At 41.7% G+C, this 11,771-nt stretch overlaps 1 protein-coding gene across 2 annotated transcripts; it reads right to left on the bottom strand.

Annotated features, from left to right (window-relative positions):
* Nucleotides 1–1,318: 1,318 nt before the first annotated feature.
* LOC147030242 (uncharacterized) lies at nt 1,319–6,249 on the bottom strand. Of its 2 annotated transcripts, XR_015056274.1 has the most exons (4): nt 4,018–6,249; nt 2,945–3,818; nt 1,570–2,550; nt 1,319–1,484 (listed from the first exon to the last, which is right to left on the bottom strand). XR_015056274.1 is itself a non-coding variant. In XM_085874103.1 (2 exons), exons 1-2 carry the CDS (start codon nt 4,140–4,142, stop codon nt 3,551–3,553), a joined length of 393 nt encoding a protein of 130 aa, XP_085730229.1. In that variant the 5' UTR covers nt 4,143–6,249; the 3' UTR covers nt 3,274–3,550. The 2 variants fall into 2 exon arrangements, 1 of the variants encoding a protein (XP_085730229.1); XM_085874103.1 differs by lacking the exons at nt 1,319–1,484; nt 1,570–2,550 and having other exon boundaries at nt 3,274–3,818.
* Between the last annotated feature and the right edge of the window lie 5,522 nt (nt 6,250–11,771).

Below are 11,771 nucleotides of genomic sequence, written 5' to 3'. Positions count from 1 at the left end.
GTCTCCTCTCCAGCCTCACCCTCCCCCCTGCTCCAACTGTGATTTGTCCCCACCACATTTCCACAGGGCGCTCTCGGTCTGCCATCAACTCCCTTCTGGTAAAACCACCAAAATCACGAATCACTGCTCACCTTCACTCTTTCATTCCTATTTTTTCCACGCCTTAGAAATAAATTCCTTCACTCTGTTCAATCCCATTGTTCCCTCCAGGCCTTCAAAACAGCTGCTCAACACCACCTCTTATCATCCCCCATCCAAATCCTCGATATTTTCTATCCCCGATAATCCACCCAAGCCAACCTCCTTCAAATTCCCTGCTTTCCTTCCTGAAAGTCCTGTAATGTCCATCTTGTATTCCCCATGTTCCCTGCCCCATTCATCTCCCTTCCACAGATCCCCTGATGTCTCTGTTCCCCACTGTTTTGTCCTTCCCACTCCCACTCCTCTTGTCTCATCACTCCCCCTTGCTGTGTGTTGTGTGTTCGCTCTCATACGAGCCTCGACAAGGAATACAAATGTTTTTCTTTTTTAAAACCTCACACATTAAACCCAAACCCTAACCTCACATGAAATATACCATCAGAGATGGAGAATCCCCCGCTATTGAATGATGTCATACATATTCCAGATAATGAGGGAGTTGAGTTGGAAACAAGACCCCATTTGGTCATCATCCCAAAAAAGGTCCCCAGGGGTGAGGAACGTAGTAACCAAAAATAATTGAAATCAGATAAGCGGTTTTCCATTTATTACGAAAAAAAAATTTTCAAGATGGTCGCCCCAGTCGGCCATCTTAGATCCGGCCACGCCCAAAACCAATGGGGTTCTTCCTTTTCAGGTGGTACATGTGTGACTCAAATTTCAAATCGATATGGCAAAGAGTTTTGGAGTTGTCGCACTCACAGCTATAAATGTTGATGCCCGGACGGACGGACGGACAGCTGGACGACCCGGGTGACAACAATATCGCCCTTCTGCTGTGCGGCGGGGGATAAAAACCAAACCCGAACACTCCAAACCCAACCCTCACCCTCACATGAAAACCCAAACCACAACCTTCATTCCCCAAACCCAAACCCAACCTTTACTTTCACATTTAAAACCCAAACCCGAACCTTCACACTTAAAACCCAAATCCAAACCCTAACCTTCACACCTAAAAGCCAAACCCTCACCTTCATATCCCAAACCCAAACCAAACTCTAATCCCAAGATCATTTATCATTTTTACACATTTTTTTTTTTAAAAAACAACTCAATGAATTATGATTTTTTAAAACAGTTTAATGTTTTTTTTGAGCAGTTCAATAAGAATACAAGGTCAAGAAAGTTTTTCAACTCAACAAAGTTTTTGGTTTTTCCTTCCAGTTCCATCTTAAGAATGAAATTTCAGTTGTTTCAAGTTTGAAAAAGTGGAAAGGAAGCGATATATTGTAAATTTGTCTCAGGAAATCTCAGGTCTTCCCAACACTTTCTTGATTTTGCTGAAAAAGAATAAATAAATACATGACATGTCTAATATCGAATTAAATAATATATAACCATAAATTTTTAATCAACTGAACTTACCACTCATCAAGCACCATCCAACCAAGAATGCCATGGATAGATGGTTTAGAACTCCAAAGGTCTCCAAGATGGAACTCGTTTTTCGAGTCTGGAAGGTCGGTCTCATATTTTGCGCCCTCAAGGTGGAACTCTTCTCCTGATTTTCGCGAATGTTTTGGATCATCAAGGGAGAATTGATATGCTGGATCAAGGCAGAACTCTTTTCTGGGTCTCTGCACACACATCAGCAAAAGGAAGTGAAAACCACTGTATATCACCACATTCATAATGTTCATCATTGTAATAACTTCTAACACAATCCTGGGAACACTATTCTCTCCATTGCTTTCTGCATCTCAGTTCAATTTCCCTTTCCTTTTGCCTTCAATTTCACACCTTGATTTTCTTCATCACAAAGTCCCACTGGCTTCAATTAACGTTTTTCAAATAATAAATTTTAATGCAGGAAAAGTTTATAATTGAAAAAATCTGAACTTTCTACTCATCGGAGAAGGCGACGTTTCGGGAAGAATCCACTCGCCTTGGTCACGGCAGATGAGGAAATGAGGAAGAAGCTGGAAATCTGCCACGTGAGATCCAACCTGCTTCGATTTAATGACCAACATTCATTGATTTAATTAATTAATTTAATTGCATCGATTTTTTTTTACCAACATTCATCGATTTAAATAATTTTAATGATCATCCAGTTGCACACAATGAATTTTATACGGATACATTAACACTCATGCCAGACTTTCACCAACTGGATGAATTTTTGGTGCTTGTCTGGATAAGAGTTCAGCAAAACATTCGTTTGTTCCGAACACTTTTGAGACACAGACAGAAAGGGAGACGATGGGGGTGAAGAACATGCAGTTTATATAAAGTTCGGAATAATTTGTAATGTAAGGCAAGAATCTTGGCAACTTGCGTTCCAACCGGTAAGATGGTTTCATTCGAGGGGGTGGAGGGAGTAAACGAGCACCTCTTCTGAGGAGTCTTCAGAAAAGAAACAATAAAAACATAAAAGAATAAATACATTGATATCTTCATCAGTTTAATAACTTGTTCAGGAAAGGGCACAGAAGGGAATGCACTGATGGAACAGGTAAGGACGAAAAGGTGAATAATCCAATCGAGGGAAGTTAAACTTCTTGTGATTTCAGCTGCATCGCGATGACCATGTTAATAAGTTACCTTCCCACCAAAGTTATAATTACAATGATCTCCACAACTAAGAACATTCTTCTTCATCGAAGGAAGTATAAACAGCAATGTTTATAAAAGAACAAGTGGCAAAATGTATCTCAGTTTAACGTCCCGATCTTGGGGTTTGCTGTCTTTACACCGAGTGTGGTCACCGCAACTGCCCAAAGTATTGAAGAATGCTTACCTGTTGAAGGTCCTGCATGTGGTATGACCTGTCAACATCGTGATGTTTCTGCTGTTGCTGTTGCAGCCCCTCAGTAACATGTTGCTTGTGTTGCTGTTGCAGCCTGTGATCACAATGAGGGTTCTGCTTTTCCTTCAGCCCCTCAACACCGTGCTGCTTCTGTTGTTGCTGTTGCTCCTTTCGACCCTGTTTACCCTTCAGAACTTTAGACCCCACATGACCCTTTCAACTCCTATATATCCTTTGACCTCTTTGACATTTATACCCGCAGATCCTTGAGACCCGTTGAGACCCCATAGATCCATTTGATCCCTTTTTTGTTAGAGCCCGTTTGACCTTTACACCGTTTGAACTGCTTCGACCCCTTAAGAACCCTTTACACACCACACAAACATCCAAATAGTCTTTTTGCAACAGAGACTACTCTTTTCAGCAGGTGATATGCAAACTCGTTCCTCCCAGAGGGTGGTAAACTGTGCTGATGACCTTGTCTGATCGAAAACTACTTGGAAAACTGCAACTGAAATGAAATCAGATTCCTGGAATTTGTACAACACAAAATAGAGCCTCTCCCCCTCCTCCCCTGCGAACCTGGTGTTCCTGTCCTCAATTGGAATCGTCATTTGAACAAAGACATTCATCGTCCCCATCCTCACAATGATATCCGTCATCGTCACAATCACATCCATCATCATCGTCACAATCGTCGCAATCACATTCGTCGTCATCGTCGCAATCACATCCGTCGTCTCCATCATCACAATCACATTCCTCGTCTTCTGAATCAAATCTCTCATCATCATCATCTTCCACTTCTTCCACATCTTTATCCTCCCCATCAGGCTCATCTTCTCCATCAACTTTCTTGTCCTTTCTGTGAACACACAAGAAAAACCAGAACTTCGTTTGAGAGAACATTTCTCTGTGTAGCACAAATGTATCAATCAGAGGACCACCAGAGATATAAACCTCAATAACAACATATTCATCAGTGGAGAGGTCCATCGGGATCATAGTTTGCTGTTCTTAATTTGAAGATCAATAATAAAATGAAGACTTGTGAAGAGCTTTACCGGAACCGTTTGTTCATCCATAAATAAATCGCACAAAGCGAGTTGATGATAAGTATCACCATGGAGATGATCCCAACAGCAAACTCAAATCTCCCCCAAAGCGACACGAGTTGTCCAACGTCCATCGGACCGAAGATGGAACCTTCCCCAAAGATCTGTGGACACGGATATAACAAGTTTAATAAATAAATGTTACTTCAATGAAAACATGAATCAATTTACTTCATAACAATCCTTAAATAGGATCCTTTCAAACTGAAATTGAAACACGACGTTCTGACCATAGGCCCAGTAAACAAATCAAACATTCCAGAACAGGTGTGGTTTCCTTGTAACAAGATTTAAGAGAACAATTGTTCACATCGTAATCAAACCGTCATAATTTCTTGAATATCACAATCTGCTCCGTTCCTTTAACTTCCTTTTCATTCTCATCAATGGGATCTTTAAACCTTTATCCTCCGTCCATCAGGGACGGTCTTTCTCTTCGTTTCCCACTTACCTGGTAAGACTTCTTTATAGTCCAGACTCCTGGACGCACTTGCAGGTGCGACGGAAACATATCCTCTTGAAATTCTTTGAAAAAACTCAAGAGCACAACAAGGTACGACCACATCGTAGCAGCGAATGTGGCAGAATGGTCGAAATGTTCAAAAAGGTGAACACACAATGCATCCCACCGATTGTCTTTGTGACGCTGCAAGCATTGTTGTCATGGTAACCCCATTGCGTTCCAAACGAACCCATTTCAGTTTTCATTGTATCATCATCCCATGTATTATATGTAATTATATCATGGTTTGTAATATTTGTGTACATGTTGGCCTGAAAGTCGTTTTACCCCTCACCAGAAAAGCATTCATTCTTAAACTCTTGAAATACAGGTTTTATTGTGCAGCACTGTACTTATTATATAAAAGAAACACTTTTTGTCTTTGTTTGTAATCCATCAGTATGGAGATGATCAACATCAATATCTTGAATGCATCCACATTATAATGTTCAGCACTGTTTGCATTCTCAATCAAATGCTGTCCAATAGCAGATGTACACGATGTTGGGATTGATGCTGGGACCTTCCTACAAGCAGGTACCGGCTGTATTCGTGTACCAAACGTGTTTTTTTCCTGATGGACAAAGGGAGGTGCTGTTTGATTCTGTCAGTTGGAATCTGGGTAGTTCTGCCTCCATACCGAGCATCACACCGGCACTTGAACTCATAAATTATATTGCTAAATTTTGAGGCAGGCAGAACATCCTTCTTTACTGCAGGAATCAGATGTCGAGAGGTGAAAATCACTCTTGGACAAACAGTGAGATACATGTTTGAGACGCATCTTTTGATTTGTTCCTCATATCTTTGCGTTCAAGATGTGCATTCAAATATGGAGGAGAGGACGAAGTTCATCACATCTCTGAATACCAGAAGTGGCATTTATCTATTTCATGGACCCTGTGTTATGTCGGCAAACAGACTTTGTCCACTCTCTTTGCTTATTTATGCAAAGAAGAAGAAGAACACGAACTCGTCTCACGATCACAGATGTTGATGAAGAGGATTCTGAAACAGCCTCAGGGGTCTGCCTCAGACTCTGCAACCTCCAACTGGAGAGCTGAACACTGAACAGGCTCCTCTCACCTCGACCGTCGGGAGGTGATGACTCATCAAGAGAGAACGTCCAATCAGAATTGACTGTTGATAGGTGTCTCTTCGACTGTTCTTCTTCCTTACCTCATTCAGTTGGTGCGAATTTCACCTTAAGAGAGCACAACGAAAAGCCTTGTGGTTTTCTTTTAGTCTGTTTTATGGTAATGTCCTTTAAATGTCTCAACTGATTAACTTTCTTTTTAATTTCTGCACAATAAAACCTCTCCATTGAAAGAGTTTAAGAACAAATGTTTTTGTCTCATGTGGTTTGGAAGGGAAAGACTCAGAAAGGGTGTGGATGGGCAAATTAAAGGGGTGAGGCCAGCATTAGGATTGAGTTTAGAAATCGAACTGTCAATGTTAAGATTGTGGTTTCCGTTATGTTGGAGTTCAAGAAAATACCACCCATCATTTCACTGATGGGAATAATAAAGGGGGAGGGAGAAAAAGAGGGGGGAGAGGGAGAGAGGGGTGGAGGAGAGAGAGACAGAGAGACAGAGAGACAGAGAGACAGAGAGACAGAGAGACAGAGAGACAGAGAGACAGAGAGACAGAGAGACAGAGAGACAGAGAGACAGAGAGGCAGAGAGGCAGAGAGGCAGGGAGGCAGAGAGGCAGAGAGGCAGAGAGGCAGAGAGGCAGAGAGAGAGAGAGATAGAGAGATAGAGAGATAGAGAGACAGAGAGACAGAGAGATAGAGAGATAGAGAGATAGAGAGATAGAGAGATAGAGAGATAGAGAGATAGAGAGATAGAGAGATAGAGATAGATAGATAGGGAGAGAGAGAGAGAGAGAGAGAGAGAGAGAGAGAGAGAGAGAGAGAGAGAGAGAGAGAGAGAGAGAGAGAGAGAGAGAGAGAGAGAGAGAGGAGGGAGGGGGAGCGATGGGGAAGGGAAGACAGTGTGATGTGAGAGGAAGGGAAGGCAGACGTGCGGTGGAGCAATAATTACCACCCAGAAGCGTCCAGGGAAAAACTCCAGGCGTTTCTCGAGCCAAGCTGAAAGAGACAAACACTGCTTGAACACATCCGGAGAAAAACCCTGCCCAGACACATCAAGAGACAAACACCATCCAGATATGTCCAGAGACAGAGACAGAGAGAGAGAGACAGAGAGAGACAGAGAGACACAGAGACTTTTGACTCCTTTTATTATAAAAATACAAAAATAAACCAAAGGAGAAAAAACAAAAACAGGTTTCAAAGAGAAAATCAGCAAAGTCAAAGAAACACCAAAAAAAGCAATTCAAAACTAGAACGGGCACTCAGTGGAGCGCGTACCTTCGCGAACGCTACATTTTGCCCCCCCCCAGAAACCGTTGATTGTGAGGGTATTTCATTCACTACCACATCTGCCATCTCATATGTGTAATGATAGCTTAAAAACACTAAATTTCCTGTGTCATATCGTATATCACAAGATTGGGCATTGAATTCACAACATTTTGGCATTGGTTGCATGCAAATTGGATAAGAATCGACCGCACTTTGGCAAAATGACGATTTTGACCTTTTCCTGACCTCGACCTTGACCTTTGTACTCTTAATTTTGTAATTGGTATTAGAATGTGGGGAACAGAACAGTCAATATTTTCGTGTTGGTTTCATGCAAATCGGATAAGAATTGACCTCGTTATGACTAAAACCACACATTTTGCAATGTTGTGACCCCCCCTGACCTTTGACTCCCAACCGCGAATAAGGGTTATTACGTCATTGTGTCATGTCAGATCACAAGATGTGGCATTGAATTCTGAACATTTTGGCATTAGCTGGATGCAAATTCGATACAAATTGACCGCGCTATGGTAAAAAGACGATTTTGACCTTTTCATGACTTTGACCTTGACCTTTGACCCGATCGCTCCCAAAATCTAATCAAATGGTCCTCGGATAATAACCAATCATCCCACCAAATTTGCTGCGATTCAGTTCAATACTTTTGGAGTTATGCGAATAACAAACAAACAAACAAACACATATTAACCAAAAAATAAATAAAAACACAGCGATCAAAACATAACCTTCGCAACAAAGTTAGCGAATGTAACAAAGAAAATTCCAAGGACACAAGGAAAGAAAACACCACACGTAAATTTCTCATACATTTTCCTTTACATTGCACATCTTGAGGCGCTGTCACACCTTGACGATTTAGCCAGCGTATGCCGACTTATGAAAAATTTGTCTGAAACGCTGGCACACGTCGAATACGTCATGGGTAAGTTTTGTACATGTTAAGAGCACGCTGAAAAACACTGCCAAACATCGTCGTACGCTGGCTTTCATCGTTGTACTTTGCGGTTGTCCTCAAATTTTAGCACGTATGCCAGCGTATGACTCGCACGTTCCGCTACGCTGACCATAAGTTGTCGGCACGTTTTGCGATCGTTGACACATGTCGACACACGTTACTTGTAAGTTTCTCACAAGTCGAAACACGTCGAGGTCATGTTTAGCGTACCCGAAACTTATTTATAACCGATGAGTAACGTGTTGTGGGCACGTTGCACGATCGTTGCTCACACGTCGAAGCACGTCACGTGAAAGTTACTCAAAAGTCCAAACACGTCGAGGTCATGCTTAACGTACACAAAACTTATTTCTTACCTCTGAGTAACGTGCTTTGAACCGATGTGTAACGTACCTCCAACGCAGATTGACGTATTTGATCGACGTCTTCCGGACGACCACAGTACTTACTGAACGCGTTTCTAATTTACAGCTTCCGTATCATGGCGTATTGGCCGCGTTTAAAAAAAACAACAAAAACAACAATAATTTCCAATATTTCGTCACGTGCCGTTACGTCACGTCCGATTGCCTCTTCAGTTTGCTCATGTCTTATTCTTAGTTCCTCCTCTGTGAATATTTGCTGTTTGAGGATATTATCACGTCGACGTCGAAACTTAAAAGCAAATGTCTGAATATGTTTTAAAATTCGTGATAGACTAAAAAAAAAAACAATAAAAAAAACAACAACAACAACAACTTCAGATATTTCGTCACGTGCCATCACAGAGCCAAGGAGAAAAAAAAGAATACAAGTTTCGGGTATGCTAAACATTACCTCGACGTGTTTCGACTTATGAGTAACTTGCAAGGAACTTGTGTCGACGTGTGTCAACGATCGCATATCGTGCCGAAAACTTATTCCCAGCGATATGTGCAGCGTGCTCTGCCTAAGTTAAACTATCGTTGGGCAGAGGTTGTGAACGCCGACAACAGGCTAAGCATTCGTTGGTATAAGTTATCTATCAGACAACGAAACATTCTGTGCCCGTTACTAATATGTCATGCATACGACCAACACGTTATGAATACGACCAAAACTTTAAAAAAACATCAAAATTTCAGCGTACGCCAACGTTTTGCATACACTTTTATACATTGCCATTGCTGGCGAAATCGTCAAGGTGTGACAGCGCCTTTACCAACACACCAAGTTTCAACAAAGGTTTTCATATTTTCATTATTTCTGGAATAATTAAATTCTAGTTTCAAACGAGTTGAAACCACGGATTGGAAATGCAAAATCACGTTACATTGCTCAAAATGTTTGCCTTTCATTTTGGCTTTCCTCGACAGGTAGATCGCTAACTTTGCCTCCGATAGAACATAGTTCAAAAACATTAACAACTTTTCAGTATCGGAATTGACTCTGAGGCCAAAAATAAATAACCGGAGTGAAAAGGGGACATTTACCCGATGAAATATATCGTTCAATCAAAGAAAATGGGGCACAATCGTTACACAATCAATAGATCCATGGGACAAATCTCAGTGATGTTACAACAGGGACAAAGCACTGAAACAGCAATATCAATTCGGTTGACAAAGGTGTTTGTTGGCAGTGACCAGTGACAGGTCCCCCAAACAAACGGACGCCAACGTTGTCAGACGGAATGAAAACCCGTCATTCTTGTTACAAAAACAGCTAAAATTGATGAAAAAGCGGCCAAAATTGAAACCAACAGAGTAATTACGGTCGCAACAGCAAATATAACCGAAACCAACACGTTTATTATGCACGCAAGAACGGTCGTGACGGACACAAGAACGGTCAATCCCGAAATAGAATGGTGGGGAATGGAAGCAACATCGTTTATTTCCGTCGCGAAACGGCGGAGACCGAAGCGAAAGCGATTAATTCCGGTTACCATAACGTGGAAAACATGGCGGCTTGAAAAGTTCTTGAAGTTATGGTAAGTTAACTTTAACGTCGTCTGCCTTGAATATATCATGTCTGTAAATGAAAACCCGTTTGTGGTACGGGATATTATACAAGCAGCGATAAATGCGCCCTCTTGACTTAATGTGTGGCTGACATTTCGTGAAATTCGTGTACCCGTGCTGCAGCGATCAGTGACGAATGATCATTTATATTTACACGAGGTGAAATTTGATAGTCATAATAAATTGCGAATTCCAAGAAAATAAAATATGAAGTAAAAACTGCAAAAAGATCCCATACACGAACTCCTATGTTGAACTGGGCAAACACAACTCGCGATCCTTCACTCGGGGGCTCGAAATACAGGCAAACCAAACATTATCATCACAACAAAATCCGGTTTAATAAATTGTTAAAACTACATCAGGTACTCCCCACTATATATTATCTATATCACATTCATGTTCGAGGCACAAGCACTAAAATTTTACATTCCGTAACAGGTCGTTCGACTGCATCCGCCATCTTGTTCGCACCACAGTAACCGGAATGAACCGCTTTTGTTTCGCTCTCGGACGTTTCGCGACGGAACTAACCAATCTTGCTTCCGTTCCCCACCAATCTATTTCGGGATTGACCGTTCTTGTGTCCGTCACGAACATTCTTGTGTGTAGAATAAACGTGTTGGTTTCGGTTATATTTGCTATTGCGACCGTAATTAGTGTGTTGGTTTCAATTTCGGCCGCTTTTTCATTAACTTTCGGTGTTTTTGCAACAAGAATGACGGGTTTTCATTCCGTCTGACAAAGTTGGCGTCCGTTTGTTAGGGGGGCCTGAGTGAGCAAGTCTCCATTGCAAGTCACCTGATCTTTTTGTTATTGGTGTGCAATACATCGATTCCCATACAGGTTCAGAAGGGGTGGCATATGTCAAAAGCGTTTTCCATCTCAGTACTCCAACTGCAGAGGTATTTATAATCATAACAGAAAGACAAAAACGATAAATTGATTTACTGTCAAGATTACTAAATAAACAGGAAGCAATACTGACTGGAGATGGAGTAACCCCAGCGAATTGGACAAGTAAGCTCGGAAGTGAAGGCTTATGGGGTGTCCATTGGACCTCCGTACTCCACTGCAACCCAAGTTTAAAGGATGTACGGATGACATCGACAACTACTTTACCGACAGATCTTAACGACCTGGTGCCAGTGATTTCAGCAATTTCTTTAACAGACTTCAAGCAACAATTGGATGTGTCGTGAAGATGCCAAACATATTTGATACCAGCTGAAATGAAGTTTTGTAAAAAGCAATGGCTTTTGGGAACATTGGGAAAGAGTGGGTTGAGGAATCGAGGTTCTCCCACAAACATTTTGATGTCATACAAATTCCTCTGGCGGGTCACCACGACTGCTTGCCAAGCATTCAACAGACTCTGGTAAAACAGAGGAAGGTGAGACGTGTCAATCTTTTTTGACTAAATTCGGAACAACTCAAGGCCGTAGCCGAGCAATCCAGCTTGTCTCAATATTCGTTGTGCTCCAGGGCGCCAGGGCCGTTTTTCCACATTGATCGCTCGTTGTATCGACTTCAGCCGAAAGGTCATCAGACGACACTTTACGTCAATGAGCCCTTGGCCTCCATCAGACAAGGGGTGACAGAGTAAATCTGACCGCAACCAATGATAACCATTCCAGAAAAAATTAACCAGTATCTGTTGATTCTCTTTTAGCAAGCTGTGTGGTGGCTGTTAACAGATGAATTTGTGCCACAAGACAGAGGTAGCTAAAGTATTAATTATGAGTAAACGACCTCTGAAAGACATTTGCGGTAGGAACCTTTTCCATTTGTTGAGACGTTTGGTTACGTGATCTACCACTCCTTCCCAGTTAATAAGGGAGTACTGGTGAGGGCCAAGATAAACACCTTAGT

This window comes from Eptatretus burgeri, chromosome 3, assembly GCF_056783735.1.
Source record: "Eptatretus burgeri isolate ZD-2024b chromosome 3, Ebu_testis_v1, whole genome shotgun sequence".
NCBI classification, from domain to species: domain Eukaryota; kingdom Metazoa; phylum Chordata; class Myxini; order Myxiniformes; family Myxinidae; genus Eptatretus; species Eptatretus burgeri.
Note: the sequence above shows the minus strand (reverse complement) of the source record. Positions and strands in the feature narration are given on the sequence as shown.

What these genes read in the sequence shown, in the direction of transcription:
- LOC147030242 (XM_085874103.1), bottom strand. Translation starts at nt 4,142, where the DNA reads ATGGACGTTGGACAACTCGTGTCGCTTTGGGGGAGATTTGAGTTTGCT. An exon ending in TGGATGAACAAACGGTTCCG is followed by an intron (nt 3,819 to 4,017) that starts GTAAAGCTCTTC and finishes GTGTGTTCACAG; the next exon opens with AAAGGACAAGAAAGTTGATG.